Below are 19620 nucleotides of genomic sequence, written 5' to 3'. Positions count from 1 at the left end.
AATACAATTCTTAATTCCGTGTGTGATACTGTCCCATCCATTTGCATTGAAATCTGTCTTGATGTTGGGAAAGTGGCGCTGCGAAATAAAAAAACAAACGAAATACACAATTCCTCCCAAAAGCATTAAGACAAAGTAAGTGTTTTGAAAATATAAGGAGTAAGGATTTGAACCTTGTTACTTCCCACCTCTGCTCTTTTGGGATTATGTTCTCATATGTCATTATACCTTTTCTCCTACAGAGACTCTATAGAGCTTAATCCCTTTCCCCAAAGGACGAGGTGAGGAGGCCACTGGAAGAAAGAGAGGAGGTATCTGTTATAATTGAGGATAATATCCTCAGGTAACTATGTTCTCTGGTGGATGACAAGGTGGATGAGATCTGACAATATGCAAGGTAGCTCCTGTTTTGAATTTTCTGATGCACCTTTAACATGTTTCACTGAGAGGTGAAAGCTGGCTTCAACTGGACATGACCAACACCTTCTGTGGATTTCCTCTAACAGGTGCTGTTAGAAATGCCAACCAAATGAAATGCAAATGTGTTTGGATTTGAATATACTGAACATAAACAATCTCTGGTGCTGCAAGTTTATTGAAAAGAGGAATGATCTGTAATCCCAATGTGGAGAGGGGTTTTATTTTAAAAGCTTATGAATTCACAATCAGACTTCTTGTCTCAAACTCTGATCCTCATGTTGAGTATTTAACTTATAAAACGTCAAAGGTATTAGGTAAGAGGAGTTAGGAAATGGTCCCCTGGCAGTAAGGAAGAGCTTAAAGCATGATTTGATTGTGGTGGGGAATCTTTCATAATAGTTCCCTAGATTAACCTAGACTAATTAGTACTGAACTGTATGTGGCTAAAGATAAAATTAATAAGAAAAATATTATCAACACCAAGGAAATCATGTTTAAAAATAAAGACTTTGTTTATGGTAAACTGGTTGAAAAAAACTGAAAAGGAAAGTGAAAGTCTGCCGGTTTAAACGTAAAAGGATGAAGAACTCTTTAATACATCAGTCTATATACTGCCTGATGCGAAATACACTTCATGTCTAAGCTGAAATTCCAGTCATGTTGTATCAGTAATTGAGGAGAGTGAGATGATGATTAAAGGTGGTATAAATCTCTGGCACAAAGCTAACGTCAAGATGTGTTTTGAAATGCTTTGCAGGAAAACCTGTTCTTTTAAATGGTAAAGCTAAATTTCATGATTGACAACAGGTAATACGTTTTTCACCCAAGAAATAATTTCAGCACTTGGGCTTTAATGAAACCATAATTAGTTATTTATACATTTGGGAGTGTTGGTGGGGTATTTAATTGTTGGACGGATTTGAACTAGAACTGATTTTCTCTGCTTCTTGTTATGGCACAATGAATTTCCCTTTGTCAATTTCCCGATTCCCATGAGTCAGCTGCTTTCAAGATTTCACCATTACACAACTGAACCTGTGTAATAAGCCCACAAGCAGAAAACAAACCTCTGTCCTTATTAGGTCTGGTGTGTTTTATGTCTTGGTTTCACCTTTTTAATCAAACCATAAAATGAAACAAGCAAATTAAATACAATGGTTATGCAGTCAAATGTAAGGGGACGTTGATCCTTCTTTGAAAAGTTTGATGAAATTGGTAACAATCTTATTCCAGATTTTCAGCTGTATCTTGGAGTGGGATGTACCATCAAGTTGAGCATCTTTCCCAGGTTACCATGTTAAATTCATTTAGTTTAATCATTTTTCTTATTCTGATTGGACTCCATACTTCAAACAGAGAGACAGCACAGGGTGTAAAACTGGGCCACAGAAACAGTAACTGTATGAATGTCTTACCAAGGTTACGGTGTCTAATGCAGGTCTTGAGCGCAGACAGGAAGTGATCTCGTTCTTCTTCCTGCTGAAAGAGGAAGCAGGCATGGCCTGTGTAGGGCAGGTGCAGATACACAGCAATCACATCTGGAGATGACACCACCGGAGAAGAATCCTCCTTCACTCCTAAACACACAGACGGTAAGGGTGTGTTACAGGTGAGGGCGTGACTCTATTTTCTCAGGACCATACATAGGTTTATGTTCAACAATAAAAGCATTTATGTTAAACATGCACAGCAACTCATTATTTTAATGACATCATATCTTCTTAACAAGCCCTATAAGACAAAATACAGATAATTCATCTTCCAAAGAAACCATGTGCATTGGTTGAACTGTACATTTATATTTTCAGGAATAAACAAACACAGGTTATGTTAGGGGGAAGTTTTTTTTTTTCTGTCACCTCACTATAATTCGAGTGTACAGATACCGGATATTGCTAATTTTAGGTGTATTATAAACGGCAGTAGTGGTGCTACATGAAGAGCACCACTTTCTTCCTTTGCTCTCTCACTCAGTCCTTCCCCTCCTACTCACAAAGCTGGTAACCAACATGACTATATTTTCACCAGAAACTGCTCTACATCTCTTCATGTAGCACCACTTCTGCCGTAACCCCACTTCATGTGTCTGACCACTTCTTTATCTCTTACTCTCTCCCACTCTCTCAAACTGACAACCCTACCACATCAACAGACTCTGTACCTGTTCGTCGCCACATTCGCTCCCTCTCTCCCTCCTCTCTGGCCTCCTCTGTTTTATCAGACCTCCCTTCAAATGACTCGTTCTCACTCATGCATCCTAACTCTGCTACAGACACTCTCCTTTCTACTCTGTCTTCCTCTCTTGATTCTCTCTGTCCTCTTCTTCACGACAGGTCCGCAAGTCCTCCCCACCTCCGTGGTTGTCTGACTCGGTGCGTGCCGACAGAGCCACGATGCGAGCATCAGAAAGGAAATGGCGAAAATCTAAACACCCTGATGACCTGCTCACTTATCAATCTCTTCTCTTTCTCTGCCTCTATTTCTGCAGCCAAAAGCTCTTTTTACCAAACTAGAATTCAATCCTCATTTTCAAACCCCAAAAAACTCTTCTCCATCTTTTCCAACCTCCTTGACCCCCCCACTCCCCATCCTCCTTCCACCCTTCTACCAAGCCACTTTGTCAACTACTTTACAAAAAAGATAGATGACGCTCCTCATTTTCTAATCCTCCTTCTATAACTACATTTCCATCAACTTCATCTTCATCCCCTTCACTTTCTTATTTCACCCCCCTGTCTCCCAATCAAGTTCTTACCTTGGTAACCTCCGCCCGCCCAACCACTTGCCCCCTCGACCCCATCCCATCTCACATTCTCCAGTCTATTGCTCCTGACCTTCTTCCTTTTTTCACCCATCTTATCAACACTTCCCTGTCAACTGGCTGTTTCCCTAACTCTCCGAAGGAGGCAAGAGTTAACCCTCTCCTGAAGAAACCCACCCTCAACTCGTCTCAAGTAAACAACTACAGACCTGTCTCTATTCTTCCCTTTCTTTCCAAAACTCTCGAGCAAACTATCTTTAATCAACTCAGCTCCTATCTCCACCATAACAACCTTCTTGACCCTCACCAGTCTGGTTTCAAGGCAGGCCACTCAACTGAGACGGCTCTTCTTGCTGTCTCTGAGCAACTTCACACTGCTAGAGCAGCCTCTCTCTCCTCTGTCCTTATCCTTCTAGACCTCTCTGCTGCATTTGACACAGTGAACCACCAGATCCTTATTTCCTCTCTTCAGGAACTGGGTGTCTTAGGCTCTGCTCTCTCCCTGCTCTCATCCTACCTCAACGACCGCACTTACCGGGTATCTTGGAGAGGATCTGTGTCTGAACCTTGTCCTCTCACTACTGGGGTCCCTCAAGGTTCCGTCCTGGGTCCCCTCCTCTTCTCTCTGTACACCAACTCTCTCGGCTCTCACTCACGTGCGGCTTTTCCTACCACAGCTATGCTGATGACACCCAACTAATCCTCTCTTTTCCCCAATCTGAAACACAGGTAGCAGCACAAAACTCTGCCTGTCTGACTGACATCTCTCACTGGATGTCCGCACACCACCTGAAAATTTACCTTGACAAGACTGAACTACTTTTCCTTCCAGGGAAAGACTCTCCCACCCATGACCTGACTATTAACTTTGAAAACTCCGTGTTAACCCCCAATCAGACTGCTAGGAACCTGGGTGTGACACTCAACAGTCAACTCTCCCTTACCGCCAACATTACTGCAACAACACATTCCTGTAGATTCATGCTGTACAACATCAGGAGAATACGCCCCCTTCTCACTCAGGAGGCAGCGCAGGTTCTGGTCCAGGCGCTGGTCATCTCACGCCTAGACTATTTCAACTCCCTTCTGGCAGGTCTACCTGCTAGTGCCATCCGACCTCTGCAGCTCATCCAGAATGCAGCAGCTTGACTGGTCTTTAACCTAAATTCACTCACACTACTCCTCTCCTCCTCTCCCTTCACTGGTTACCAGTGGCTGCCCGCATTCCTTTCAAAACATTGGTACTTGGGTACCGTGCTACGAACGGATCGGGTCCAGTCTACATCCAGGACATGGTCAAACGTTACACCCCAGCCCGTTCACTCCGCTCTGCATCTGCCAATCGGCTTGCTGCTCCCTCACTGCGAGCTAAACACTCAACAAAATCACGACTGTTTGCTGTCCTGGCTCCTAAATGGTGGAACGAGCTCCCCAACGACATCAGGACAGCAGAAAGTCTACACATCTTCCACCGCAAACTAAAAACACATCTCTTCCGACTATACCTTGAATAATAAAAAATATATTAAAAAATGCACTTTAGTAGCACTTATATGGCACTTACCTATAGCACTTTGTAGTTTGGATTTCTTGAAGAAAATTGTACTTTCTTGATTCTTGTTGTTCTGGGTTTGTACCCTCATGGTTGAATGCACTTATTGTAAGTCGCTTTGGATAAAAGCGTCAGCTAAATGAAATGTAATGTAAAAGAGCTGTTTGCTCTTATTATTACTAAGTGCATACATTGTGGATAGGATAGGATGTATGTATAACCATGTAAACGGAATGCAGACAACGCCAGTAATCGTCTCATACAGTGAAGGAATAATACTTAGAAAAAGACTACATCAACAAAGAGTTTTTAACCTTTCAGTGGAGTATTTTGGGAACAGCAGCTTATTGCTGCTGATGCTTTGAATATAGGTTCTGTACAAAAGATGATCGTCCTGTGACAGAACGCTCCAGAACTTCCTCGTCCTGCTCAGCTCTGTAATGATCTCAAGAGAGTCTGGAGTCAGGCCAGTGACAGATCATGGCTTCTTGAACTTATTGATCCTGTTCACCTGTAATGTTGCTTTCCCAGCAGACAACAGCATAAAAGAGAACACTCGCTAAATATAAATTGCCACATGATGAATTGATGAGTCTGTGAAACCTCAAATCAAACTTAGGATACAGCAGAGTCAGCTTGTGTTTCTCTTTGTGTCAACGATCAGAGTGAATCTCAGACAGTGCAGATCATTTAGGTTGATAAAAATGGCTGGGGGTTAACACAGAATTTAGTTAAATACTTTAGGTATATAGAAATACATTAATATTACCGTTGAGTATTCCATCACACATTTTCTCCAGGTGAGCTCTGGACTCCTGTTCTGAGGTCAGCACACTGCCCCCTGTTGGCTGGAGGACCAACTTAGCGGCACATCCACGATTGAAAGACTTCAGGTGGAAACAGAGAGACGAATGACAGAGAGTTTGGTGGACAAAGCTGTTAGATATGTCAAAGTTTAAAAAGGCTGCAGACCCAGATGGATTAACACGTCGGGTCTGAAAGTTTTGCTCAAGTCAACTCTGCTACACACGGTTTTAAAAGAATTGTTCCTGGAGTTCAAGAAAGCACCAGTAATATGTCTCAAAGATTGTTACTCTTAACAACAGTAATAATGACATGTTTTGAGACATTACAGTTTGCTTATCCGCTTATAAATTGAGGATGCAGTCGTCTGTGTCCTGCACACTGCTCCTGAAAACATTGAAGGGAGGAACATCTGTGTCATATTATTTTATATCTATATTAGCTCTGCCTTTGTTACTGTTGTGCAAACAGCACTGATATTAATATTCAACAATCTGGGCTTAGGTCTCTCTATCTGTGCTTCGGTCTCCAGTTTTCTCTCCAGATCATGAAGTTAAGATGAACCCTTTCTTTTTCTGCAGGTACATCACACCTGCCTTAAAAACCTATAGACTATTCCATCATAGCAAAGGTTATCATAATCATGGCTGTTCAGCAAGCACCCAGGATTATAGGACTGCTGCCACATCTGCAGGATATCTACACAGAAAGTCAGAAACAGATTGTGGCTATGGCTATAAGTGTTTTCCACAAAAGGTACAACTACAGGCCTTATATTCTCTTTTCAAGGCAATTAGTTTGTGTCTATGTCTCTATGACTCTGTATGCATGTCTCTCTATGGTTATCTGGACAACTTCTGGTTTGAAATCCTCGTTGTAAAGAAATTTAGTCGGCCCTCACAACAAAACTGTTTGATTAAGATCTGGTTTTAAGGTTCAGGTTAAAATTGGGGTTGTGGTTAGGAATTTATTTGTAATAGTTAGGGTGAGAGGCGAGGTAATGTATCAATACATAATACATATATTTGTGTGTATTCTCTGACATTATGTCTGTGACTACATGTGTTTGTATGCGTGTTAACACACATGAAGGGGTGCATACATATCCATCGTACTGTACTAGCCTACTTAAAATGCACGTGGCAGTGACAGTCATTTTAAACCTGATCAATATCCAGTGTCAAACAATGGCAGACATATATTTTGAATGTCATTTATGTGAAAAGTGTGTTACCTCCTTGTTTTCATGTATCTCAACTTTGTAGTCTCTCCTCAGGACGGCGTACCTCTCTCTGAATTTCTTTCCCTGCTCATCCCAGCAGGAGAACTTTACATTACCTTGGTACAGCACCTCCTCTGGAGCATACTCAGGCTACACACACACACAAACACACATACATATATATTACATTTTTATCATCTTATACCAAATGTGCACAGATTTTCCAGTTGCATCCAACATGCTGCTACCCTCTGAGTCAGCAACAGGCCTCTCCCCTCTTTCTTAGGCTCCACCTCCTGGTGTAAGTGTCCAACATAGGCAGCAGAGTACTGCTGACGGTAAAACACACTGAAGTCCTGGAACGTGCTGTCAATAATTCCTGGATTCACACAAACACATACACATTCATAAATAATATTGTCATTATATACATATCTCTACTTGCCTGGCCCCTTTAAAAAGTACAATTCCTTCTAATTCGAAACTGAACTGAAGTAATCAACTCACAGACATTATTTATTGCAAGAAAATATATAAATGTATCTGCAGTAAAACTGCACAAATCAATATTTTCACATCAAAAACATATTAAATAACTGTATGATGTCAACGTATACACCCTGAACATTTAGCCTCTTTTAGCTCATTGTTTTGATTTTCTGGCCCATAACTTTATAGTTTTGGTTCACACTTACCTCTCTCATCAACCAGCCGGAATCTACAACCAAGCTAATGTTGTTAGCAACTTGTTAGTGAACATAGTGGAACATTTAGCAGCTAAAGAGTTACAGGTGGATGAGACCAAAGAACTATAAAGATTGTTTATGTGATTTTAAGATAATTCTTATCATAGCCTAATGATGTATGCCCGAGGGCTTATGTCTCCAGTACGTTTGGCTTTAAATAGTTATTTGATGCTATAAAAATGTAGTGAATGATTGACAGCTGTGAATGACTCATGATTAGTCAAACGTGTATTGATGGGACCTCGGTACCACAGCTCCCTCCCCTAATTGCTACTGACTCTGCACAAGATGGCGACGTTCATATCCAGGATTAAGCTAAATTTCTGGATAGTGGGAGGAAGTGGAGACGTGTCATTCATCTTTATATACCGTTTATGGTGGTGAAGGACACAACTTAGATCGTATAATAATGTTGCTACATGTGTGCTAAATGTTAAAAAAAAAAACATTTACGCTAAAAAAAACTTGTTTTGTTCTTATCTTCTTGAATTTCCACCAAATAAGAGAAAAAAACATGGAATGCCGGTTTTCGGTTACATTATCAAGATACATCTGCTCATTTTTCAATGGTCTGCAAGACAAAAAGTGGGGCTCAAACACTCCATGAAATCTTGAGGATCATTCAAAGAGCTTTACAGTGCTGGTTTTTTCCCCGCAATTCACCCTTTCTCACACATATTCTTAAAGTGCATCAAAGGGTAGCACTTTTTCTATGAGTAATTCAGTATCTTGCCCAAGGACACCTTGGCATGTGGAATGGGGAAGAGACTGGGATCGAACCGCTGACCTACTGGTTAGAGGAAGACCGGCTCTATCCCCTGATTTACAGCCCAATTGTACAATAAAGATACAATAAAAGGTTTAGATAAAAAATTATGATCTTCAGTTTAATTGTTGTTTGCACTCAGTTCTTCATGTTGGTCTCGTAAAGCACTTTGTAACAGTGTTTTGAAAGTTGCTATATAGATACAGTTTATTATTATTATTATTATTGAAGCTCTAATATAGAATTATCATTGTGATAATTTTTTATCTGGGATTGCAAAATTCATATTTATAGTGCTTACAGTATTTAAGTTGTGTACAGACAAAGAGACAGATTACTGTACTCTCCTGATTATAGGCTCTTGATTTGTTTGGGTGTGGATCAGTCATAATGTGTTCTTTATCATCCGTTTACAGAGCGTGGATATTATCATGTATTCTTGGGATCACCCTGAAGCCTCACTTTCATCTTTACACGCACACACACACACACCCACACACAAAGACACACACACACACACCCACACACAAAGACACACACATACACACCCACAAACACACACACAGAGATTAGACAACCCGTAATAATGTAATAGTTGGAAATGGCTGTAATTACCTTCTAGTTTGCAGTGGAGATTAGTGACAGGATGTAACTGTGCTGATAACATGTATAGGAATGCACGCATGGAAATGAGCAAAGACACTCTCATAGCATAATGTTTTTTGTTTCATGAGTTATTTTTTTTTAAAGTTAAATTTCATTTGAGGTTTACATTATCATCCCGGATACAACACATTTTGTATTGCACATTAAATTATAATTTCCTTTTTAATGGTGTCATCCCATTTAGAAAAGCTATGCTGGTGGCCTGCTACATACATGCAGTGTAAATATATGTCCCCATGTTGGTTTGTCACACAGCCCCCTCCCCCTGCCTGATTTCCTGTCTTCCTCCTCCCATGAAGAGTCAAACCCAGCACTGCTACTACCCACAGTTTTCAAAATGACAACACACTTCTCTCATTTTAGCATTGGACTGCTTTAAATCATACAACATATATGTTTTTAAGATATATATGTGTAGTATATACACATGTAAAAGACATGATAGGACTAATAGAAATGAGCTGGATGAAGTGTGTAATTGTTTAATTTGAGATTTAGATCCAGAGCAGACAGACAGTAGAGAGTAAACCAACCTAAACAGCTGACATCCACCTTTCAGCACAATCACTTTTGATACAGTAGAAATTCACAGTCTGAATACCAATTAAAACTAGACGGGTAGTAAGTAGAGTGCATTCCTCCACCAAGGACCAACAGTCGCCTTATGAAACCACATTTAAATTCAAGATTTTTATTTGGATCTGCACCAAATTGCAAAAACTCATAAATATAAGTCTCAGGTCAGTATCATGCCTGTTTTTTTACGACAAGAATTATTATCTGAGAAATCAAGGAAAAGGTTGATAATCACCCTGTCACGCAAAGATAATGAAAATGAAAAATAAAATCCAGGATGCACCCCTTGATTCGGATCTGCACCAAAATTATACATTTTTCTCTCCTGACCCGTTCCACACCCTTACACCACGTTTCTTCTTCAATAGCTAAAAGTATCACTGCTGCCTGCTACCATTACTTAATATCATCCCTCTCCAAAGCCCCACAGCTTCTGTTATTTCTCTTAAAATGACATGTCTCTGCTTCTTCCTCTCTGTTTATTCACTTTACTCTCCGTGGAAAACGCATTCAAACTTGAATGCTCTAAACAAGAAATGTGCAAAACTGTAGATTACGCAGAAGAATGCTAAAAAAGTTGTGATCTCTTAGTTTTACCTTTAATGTGGCTGATTTTGGCCTCATCCAACAAGCCAGAAGAAGACGCTCCCATAATGCCTTGGTTCCCCTTGCTGTGAAATGTCTCTGTAGAAAATAAATTCAGTTGAGATGCATGACAACCAGATGAGATGCTCTTATGTGTCAGCTCATTTCCTCTGTGCAGCATGTGCCGAGCGTGGGCGGGACACTTGAAACTATAGGTGAAGTTTGTCACAGCAGTTGTCTCACCAACTGTCATCATCACACAAAACACACAGAGTCTCACAGCCTTACTCGTAGGGCCATCTGCTGGTCGACACTGAGATGGAAAAGCATGTTTGTTGTGATGCTTCAGTAATACACAATATATACATAATAATTTAAAGTATTATCTATTCCCCATTAGTTTTTTCAGGAACACACACACACAGATTTCTTTTTTCCTCATTTTTATACATTAAAATGTTATCCTCCCTTCATTTCTAATTCTTTCACCCAAGTGGAGGTGGTGGGACAGAGGATGATGATGGTGAAGCTGTCTTCTCTGATGGACAACCAGTCCCACCCCCTGCAGGACACCATCACAGCTCCTTCAGCGACAGAGGTGTCACGGGTCGATCCTTCCTTCAGAAGTAAGACTGTACAACCAGCTCTGCTCCCAGTAGACCACACTCACCTATGGGCTGCACTCTAACTCAGGTCTAACTCTATTAACTGTGCAATATTCCTTTTCTGTCAGTGCAATTCAATGGTTTATGTGCAATCCATTTCAATGTGCATATTGAAACATACATTGTATATTCTCACACTGTGCACATACTCTTTATACTGTATATATTAGTTATTATTCCATCAATATTTTTCTAGATTTTTTATATTTCCTTACATTTATAAATATATCATTACTGTGATGTCAATGTTTGACTGTCCTTGCTGCTGTAACATTGCAAATTACCCTGTTGTAGGATTTATAAAGGATATCTAATCTTATCTTATATTATCTTATCTTATCTTATATTATCTTATCCTACTGATTAACTGAGCTGAGATGTAGACTTCAGACTGCAGCCCCCCCCCCCCCTTTGTTCAGTCTAAACCACATCTGTAAATCCTCCTTTAATGATTTTCCCAGGCCCACATGCAGACTCCAGTACAGTTTCTGATCCCAGTCTGTGACCCTCTCCTCTCTCTCCTCAGCTCAGTGCAGCTCACACTGTATTTACCGGTGGTTTGGAGGCGGGTCCGCTCCATTGTCCGCTGCTTTTTGGATCCATTCACTGTATAACACGCTGGTCCACAACCAGTGGACTGAAGTTTTTCAGCTTTGTTTTGGGGGAAGTCTCGTGTCGCTGCTGCCTGGACCCGCTGATCTGCCTGATCGTTACCTGGGACTACTTTCCTCTCGCAGTGCTGTTCTGAGTCTGCTGCAGGAGACATGTGGCACCGTCTGTCTCTGCTGCTCCTGTGTTGTGCTCTGACCGGACTCGATGCTCTGGAGGCGGACAGGAGCGACAAGATGCCGCCGACCGACGCTCCGGTGGAGGGTCAAAAAGCGGAGCAGGACGCTGCTCCCTCCGCGGCGGCGGCCAACGCGGAGCCGGGTCCCCGAGAGGAACAGCAGCGGCCCACGGGGAGAGACGCTCCTGCTGCGGGTGCAGAGGGGAGAGTGGAGCAGCCCACCGCCGAGCCTCTGGAGGATGAGCTGGACAACCAGGAGAACATCATCAGCCAGGTCAGTGACATGTGTCCCTGGAAACATCTCATCTGTCGCCAAACTTCATTCAGAAAACTCAAACTTTGTTCAACTAATCCACTTCAAACTGGTAGAGAGGCACTAATCTGAGCAGACCTATCCAATGTGTCCAAATTAACATTTCTTCCTCCTGTATAATTCACATGATCATCCTAGTTCATTAGATGTGTTCATCGGTTGTAAAAATGTAATTTTTGTATTAATGTATTGAGTATTCTCAATGTGTTTAACATACAGCACATATGAACTGAATTATCTGCACAACACATACCCCAACATCTGGTGCCTGTAGGCCTATTACAGTAGTTGTACCTGGAGGAGATGGATGCATGACCCAGATAAATTGTCCTTTACTGAGAATGATTGGAAAGATCAGAGTTTAATTCCCACTCTCTTATAACACCTCACTTGATCTCAAGTCTTGTGTGTCAGGTCACTCCTCAGTGGTGAACCCATTTGGAGCAAAAAAATAGTTCCATTCACTTCATTTAGCACGAAAATAAATCCCTCATGTGGATTCAAAGCACTTTTTTTGGGGGGATGCAAATCTCCAATCTCTCATTTCCTGTATGAAAAGTGATTGTGTTATGTAGACACAGCACTTTTTACTCTGCCATTTAAACACAGCCCAAAATCCCACAGTTTGTCAGTTCAGCTTAAAAGACGTGGTAAATCAGGCCCAGAGCTTGTGTGTGTGTGTGTGTGTGTGTGTGTGTGTGTGTGTGTGTGTGTGTGTGTGTGTGTGTGTGTGTGTGTGTGTGTGTGTGTGTGTGTGTGTGTGTGTGTGTACCATGGTAACAGTTTGCATCCCTCTGGCGGTTGGTTATATAATATCCTTCAAACTGTAAGAGCTCCAAACCAAAAAGGCCCTGTTTGTAAACGCATGAGGTCTTTCTTCTTCCCAGGCAGCTCACCACTGCTGCAGCTGCACATCATCACTCATGCTGCTACCCTACTTCCTTTTAGCTCTCATTCACGTGCTTATAGCTAATAAACAGCATATAATAATACATAGCATTGAGTCCACATTCATATTTATTATTTCTTCAAAGTTTCCTCCCATCAGAGTGAGTTGAAAAGTTCTTACAGAGCAAGAATCACAAACTCTGTCCTTCTCTCTTTCAGTTGCTGGGTGATTACGACAAAGTAAAGACTGTGTCATCAGGCTCCGATTGTGTGTGCCGCTGCATTGTTCGACCAATCAAGCGCTCTGACTGCAGCCGTATCCCTGACAGTGGCCCAACATCGCTGTCCCAGGATTTTTACACTGTGGAGACGGTTACCAAGGGAACAGACTGCAAGAAGTGTGTGTGCATGGTGCCGCCTTCAGCTGTCAACCCATGTGAGGGAGAGTACAGGTTTAAAAAACTGCAGGAGGCCAGCAAGGATGACATAAAGGTAGAAACATGTATGATATGGAAAGTTATTCTATATCTATTGGCTACAAAGGTCAAACAATCTTCTGAAGTAGTTCAGAGTTTGAACATTAGTTAAAGATGTTGTTTACAATCACAATCAAAGCGTATTCTTTCTCTCTTCTTCTTTCTGTGTCGCGCATCTTCTGTCTGATAAGCTGGCAACTATTATGGACTTGTTGGAGGGCTCTCTGTATGGAATGGACTTGTTAAAGCTCCACTCTGTCACCACCAAACTGCTGACCAAGATGGACAACATGGAAAAAGTGAGGACACACACACACACACACACCACACACACACACACACACACACACACACACACACACACACACACACACACACACACACACACACACACATACATGTGCACAATGCACCAATCTATGAAAGCTGTAATTTCCACTTGGTGTGTGTGTGACTTATCCACCTCATTGTGCAAACATTCAGTTTGATTTTCTCACTAAAGTTTGTCTAAAATGTGTAACTACCGCTAGTGCAGTGCCTGTTCTAAACCTGTCTGATTGGAATGGGCTGTTTGCTTGTCCTGTGCTAATGCTCTATACTTTAGAATTATTACTTATCATTAGTGAGTCCTCATCAAACAGTTCTACAATATACTGTCACTTTTCAGTGCTTATTTGCAGGACGTTGTGTGCAGAGCTTTTTTATAAACAGTCAGTTTATAAAAAACACAGTTGGTGCAGAGAGACGTTTGAAACCTTTTGTTAAACCCACCTGGTTTATCTGCAATTAAGATTTTATAGTCAATGTTTTTCATGACAGAAAACTGGATTTGCTTTACTTCAAGTATTTGGTTTATAGATAAGATTGAATGATGAACTGAACTGGTGTTATTTTTCCATAATTTGTATGTATGAATTTTCACAATCTTCAGACCCAAGTTTGCAACTTTTCGAAATAAAAGCTCTCTAACTCAGATCAATATGGAGCAGTACGGCAAAAGGAATGTTGTGCTTATACTTTGAAGACAGCTTGTCAAAGAGGGCGTGATTATATGAATGTTGCTGCCATGAGATCACCCGTGAATTTCTGTGTCAGCCCAATATGGTGAAAGAAAACAAATTAAATCCTCATAATGAGCAGACGAGCCAGATATTATTGGCCGCAGCCCACATGCATTCCTCAGACAGACAGATGTTTGTGGAATTAGGAGGTAGATAGCAGCTCTGAGTATAAAAAAAATGGATGGATTAATCTATGTTGCCTTCATGTTCATTACTAACTGCAATTTTAAATATATGTAATCTAATTAGTAACATTCATATGTATCTTTTTTGGTTGAAGATCCCTAGATGCCATTAAATCCCCATGTATGTCTTTTTGCATTGTGGTAAGATTCCAGTATGATTCATTTGAAGATGATTGCCTTGCACAAAGGGAATGTCACTCCTTAGAGTTTAAGGCTGTGACCATAAACTGCAACGTTCAATCAGTGTCTGGCTGGAAACCTTTTTTCATCTCTCATCTCTCTCTCTCCCTTTATTTTACTGGAGTTCCTGTAACTCTAGAGACTGTTGTGAAATCCTCCAGAGAGCAGGAGATCTGTCACCATTAAGGTGACCGTTAAGATCATGTTCCATTAAGACCATATTTTCTATTAACCTCGATGACTGATAGATGATACTGTTACTTGTTTGGTTTGTTAATGAAGAACAGTGGCCTCTTCCTGTTGCTTTACATCAACCCAACCCATCTAATCAATCAGTTAATTGGCGGTGTGATTGATTGGTTTGCAAGTGTAAGGGCCTGATCACATACAGGTGAATGCAAAGGTTTGCCCTTAATGTCATCCTGTGTTTGCGCTCCAGGCCTTTGCACGTAACTTTACAGAGAGAGCAAGAGAGAAAGAGCGTGCAAAGGACAGAGCAAAAGAGAAGGAGAAGGAGAAGAAGGCCCAGCAGAAGAAAAAGAAAGTGACTGATCTGAGTCATACAGGACAGAAGAATCGAGCCCCTGCCTCCGCTAACAAACAGGTATTCATTATCACGCATCTATTGCCCCTCTGTCCGTCCTGGGAGAGGGATCCCTCACTTGTGACTGTCCCAGAGGTGTCTGTGTTTTCCCTTATTAAAGGTTTTTCCTCACACTAGTCAGAGGGTAAGGACGAAGGATGTTGCACCATATACAGATTGTTAAACCCTACTAGGCAAATTATGATTTGTGAATATGGACTGTAAGAATTCAATTTGATTTGATATGATACCCATTATTTGAAAATGTGTGTCTGAACAGATATATACATATTTTTTTAATCTGTATCCCAAAACATATTAACTGCAAAAAAGCCCAAATTCTTTATAAACTGGACTGAATGTTGCTCGTGCTGTTGCAGAAGAATAATGACGTTCAGCTGAAGAAGAACCAACAGCAAGATGTTCTGGAACAACAAGAGCCAACCAGCAACAAGACAGCAAGTCAAAAGCCAGTCAAAGAGAAGAACAGCATGGTCGTCAAGGGCATGACCTTCTATAAGGCAGAAGAAGAGAGCTATAAGACGAATGACAGAGGTAGGGCAAAGAATAGTAAGTCTGGTGCATCTCTAATGATTGATATCCCAACAACTATTACAGTGACTTGAGACTGAAGTAAAATAAATGTTAAAAAATGTCCTGTCTTATTTCCTTCTCTCACAGCGACTCTGACTGCACATACTTCATGGGACTTACTGATTTCTGACCAGCTCCCACCTGACAGGACTTTCCCCATCCAGGATCCAGGACCTGCGCCCACTGTGAGCACAGAACCAGACGGCAAGGAGGCATCAAGGAGAGTAAGCAGTCCAGCACCAACCCAGCCGCTAACCGATCATCCCACCACCACCCAACAAACCACCACTACAGCCAAACCAGCCCCCACCACCATACAAGCTTCAAGTTCCAATATAAGTCCACCTGTTGATGCGCCTCCCACGGCAGGGTCTCAGCAGGAACCCAAAAGACGACTTAGCTGGACGGAGAGCCCTAAGGACCAGCCGAAGACCACCAAGAAGCCTGGTAGAGACACATATAGTACACTAGTTTATCAGTTAGTGAATGCATGTATTTATAATTGAGATCCTGTGATGTTCCTGATTCATGTATGTGTTCTTGCAGGGATGTGTAAGGACACAGTAGCCAGCCTCTCTGATCCGGTCCAGCACAACTCCTACGGCCTAAGTGACGGAGCCTGGATGAGAGATGCACGCGGCCATGGCAACGTCATCTACCTAACCAGCGGGCTCTATGGCAACAACCTGCAAGAGTTCAGAGACATGGACACCTTCAAATCAGGTTGTTTGTGTGTCTCTGTGTGTTTGTGTGTGAGTGTGTGTGTGTATGTGGAAGTGAAATAACTGTTTAAGTTTAAGTTAACCTATCTCTTTCTTTTTTTTCTGACACATATTTTACAGTGCTACTACACACAGGGTCTTAAAAAGTCTAAATGTAATAATCTGAACCCTTTTCAAAAAGTCTCTTTTGTTGCTCTTAAAAATAGCTTTTTTGAATGTTTTGGAGTTATGATTAGTTTGTAATGCCTCCGTGTTGTAGTTCTTTGTCCATGATACTGTTACTAGCACGTCGTAAAAAAAACAAGAACAAGACTAATGTGGAACTGATGGTTGGTTAGAATTAATAAAAGTACATTCGGCCTGGCTGAGGGAAAGACTATGGATATGGATTAGCTAGATATTGCAGAGTTTCGAGATTTATTCTCTACTCCTCTACGTCACCTTACATTCAATTATTGTAAAGTAATTCTGGGACTCAGCTACAGTATCTATTATACTTGACATAGGTCTTAAATTTCATTATGGTCTTTAAAAAGTCTTAAATTCAACTTGACGAAACCTGATGTGTTTGTATCCTGTTGTTAGCAGCTCCTGTTTGGATCCACGTTGTGCTTTGTTTCACTCGTTTGTTGTCACGTGTAATTCTGACCGGCTGCATGTGTTCTGCTTGTTCATCCTGCTCAGGTCAGGCGAGTAATTCATACAAGCTGCCCTATAGTTTCACCGGCACGGGCCACGTCGTGTTTAATGGGGCTTTCTACTACAACCGTGCGTTCAGCAGGGATGTCATCAGATACGACCTGAGGCACCGATATGTCGCCGCCTGGACCACGCTGCACGATGCGATACTGGAGGAGCAAGCTCACAGAACGCAAACTGAGGTAAGACTCGTAGCACACTTTGCGTGAGCATGGTAATTGTGATGTAACCCCACAGGAGACACTGCATGATGATTTACTCAAAGAATACACACTCAGGACCCCTTCACGGACCTGAAAAGGTCAGAGAGGGAACAAAAGCAAAAGAAAAAACTATTACCTAAACATCAACACACTATAGATCAAATCTGTTCACTGACCATCAAATATGGCAAACTCACATTTTTCATTCACACATACCAAACTTTTGAGCATGAGGCCTGCCAGGTCTCTTTGTTCAGGAAGAGTGAACCAGCTGAGCTGGCTTCCTGTATACAGTCTGTGGGTGGAGCCACAGGAGGCCCTCAGCCGGGTAAGGGAAGGAGGGGAAGAAAGACAGGATGTTGCACATGTTAGCTTAGCCTTAAGACGTGAAGCAAGGAGGAAACAGCTTGCTCTATCCAAAAGTCAGCAGAAGTAATAAACATCTTTGAAGCTCAAAACATTTTGACAGGGTGACACAGAGTTAACACTCTGTGACTTATTTGCCACATGGGGAGCTCAGGTTTTAATGTCAGTCTGTGTGGAGCTGCAGACAGTCTCCGTGCCTGGCTTGCTGTTCGCATAGAATATTTCCATTATGAAAACCATGAATATAGAAAATAGTTTTAGAGACATTGTTGTTTGTGTACGGACGATGCTTATTAGAATTCAGGTGGTGATAGGCAAGGCAATGTCGTTTCTATAGAGCCTTTCAGGCATTAAAATAACTTTACAGAAGCTGAAGTGCAGTAGAGAAACCAATCAATTCAAGACACTGGACAACAATAGTGTTTTTAATTTAGTTTTGAAAGTGTCTAATGTTGAGGCCCATTTAAGATTCTTAGGAGGTTGGTTTCACCTGCAAACAGCATCACAGCTTAAAAGTAGCTTTGCCGTGTTCAGCTCTGACCTAAAGATTTCTATCGTGTCTTTAAATAATCACAGAAAGTTTTGCTGCATCTAGTTATTATCTTGCTGTAGGCGTCGACACAGTGAGTCTATGGGGCAAATGGTAAGAGAGCTAAGTACATCTGGGTGTGATATGTCTAACTATGATAAACACTTTTATTGTCATGCATTTTGCACAGAGGAAGGTGGGTTTTTGTTGCCTTGACTAAACTTAGCAAATCATGACTCCAGCTCCAACTCCAGGCTTAGAAATAAGCCATGGAAATAATAATAATAAATAAATAATAATCTCACTCACTAGAAGTAGTATAAAGCAATTTTCCCAAAATTTAATATACTGTAGTGGTTTTAAAGCTGAATTCTTGTATTTTTCAACCTGGGTCCTATGTTTATACATGTGGGTGTGTAAATGGATGGTACAAAATCTGGTGTTAAACTTGTGGCTCTCTTTTTCCCAGGTGGAGTTTGCTGTGGATGAGTCTGGCCTGTGGTTACTCTACCCTGCTCTGGACACAGAGGGCTTTCACCAGGAAGTAATCCTGCTAACCCAACTCCATCCCCGCGACCTTCAGCCAATACGGAGCTTCCGCACAGGTCTTCGGCGTGGTCGCTACGGAAATAGCTTCCTGGTTTGTGGCGTGCTCTATGCTGTGAACAGTATGGAGCACCGCTACGCCAACGTGACTTATGCCTTCGACACGCACACGCTCACACACACCGTGCCGAGCCTTGCCTTCACGAACATGCACGCGCACACCTCACAACTGGCTTACTGCCCATTGGACAAGAAACTGTACGCCTGGGATGATGGACATCAGATGATGTATGATGTCATCTTTGCTTATTAGCACAATGAATGGACACAAGATGGAAGAAGTGATGGCAACAGGGATGGTCAACAGAAGGATAGATGAGTTCAAGTCAAAGCTGAGGACAGAAGATTAGCTGAACAGATCAATGTTTTTTATGGATCAGTCTAAGTGAATGTATTTTAGTATCAACCTCAACTGCTGCTCTACCACACACACCAAAGTCAGTATTAACCAGCCAGGGCCCCATTTACCATGATCTCTCTCCAGGTTAAGACGGTTTTCATTGTACGCTCTTAAATTTCCATAGCAGCACTATAGAGCTTCTCGGCTTCAGCTGTCAGGGGTGCTGGAGATGATACCTAATACATTTAACTTTCCTTAGCATAAAGCCTGGAATGTTCTAGTATGAAAACGAAGCGTAACGATCAGTGCAAAATACAGCATTCAG

General features: G+C 41.6%; 3 protein-coding genes across 4 annotated transcripts in view; 2 read left to right on the top strand and 1 right to left on the bottom strand.

The window, feature by feature from the left end:
* The window catches only part of LOC117777910 (kinesin-associated protein 3-like), a 35861-nt gene extending 27067 nt beyond the window's left edge, over positions 1 to 8794 (top strand). Inside the window, exon 21 of the mRNA XM_034613009.1 lies at positions 8776 to 8794. The gene's annotated coding sequence lies outside the window, so the exon portion shown is untranslated. The remainder of the gene's footprint in view (positions 1 to 8775) is intronic.
* Positions 1 to 11549, bottom strand: part of LOC117777908 (protein Niban 1-like) — a 21267-nt gene extending 9718 nt beyond the window's left edge. Inside the window, exons 1-6 of one of the 2 annotated variants that reach the window (XM_034613004.1) lie at positions 11316 to 11549; positions 10111 to 10197; positions 7008 to 7138; positions 6772 to 6909; positions 5503 to 5620; positions 1836 to 1997 (exon numbers count right to left, since the gene is read on the bottom strand). In XM_034613004.1, the coding sequence (XP_034468895.1) occupies positions 1836 to 1997; positions 5503 to 5620; positions 6772 to 6909; positions 7008 to 7138; positions 10111 to 10197; positions 11316 to 11529 (850 nt within the window). In that variant the 5' untranslated portion in view covers positions 11530 to 11549. The remainder of the gene's footprint in view (positions 1 to 1835; positions 1998 to 5502; positions 5621 to 6771; positions 6910 to 7007; positions 7139 to 10110; positions 10198 to 11315) is intronic. The other variant, XM_034613005.1, reaches the window with a different exon arrangement.
* olfml2bb (olfactomedin-like 2Bb) lies at positions 11500 to 19620 on the top strand. The gene is made up of 9 exons (XM_034613034.1): positions 11500 to 11824; positions 12971 to 13243; positions 13419 to 13526; positions 15093 to 15257; positions 15617 to 15806; positions 15918 to 16277; positions 16377 to 16553; positions 17237 to 17433; positions 18819 to 19620. Exons 1-9 carry the CDS (start codon positions 11528 to 11530, stop codon positions 19206 to 19208), a joined length of 2157 nt encoding a protein of 718 aa, XP_034468925.1. The 5' UTR covers positions 11500 to 11527; the 3' UTR covers positions 19209 to 19620.

Source organism: Hippoglossus hippoglossus, chromosome 17 (genome assembly GCF_009819705.1).
Source record: "Hippoglossus hippoglossus isolate fHipHip1 chromosome 17, fHipHip1.pri, whole genome shotgun sequence".
NCBI lineage: Eukaryota > Metazoa > Chordata > Actinopteri > Pleuronectiformes > Pleuronectidae > Hippoglossus > Hippoglossus hippoglossus.
Note: the sequence above shows the minus strand (reverse complement) of the source record. Positions and strands in the feature narration are given on the sequence as shown.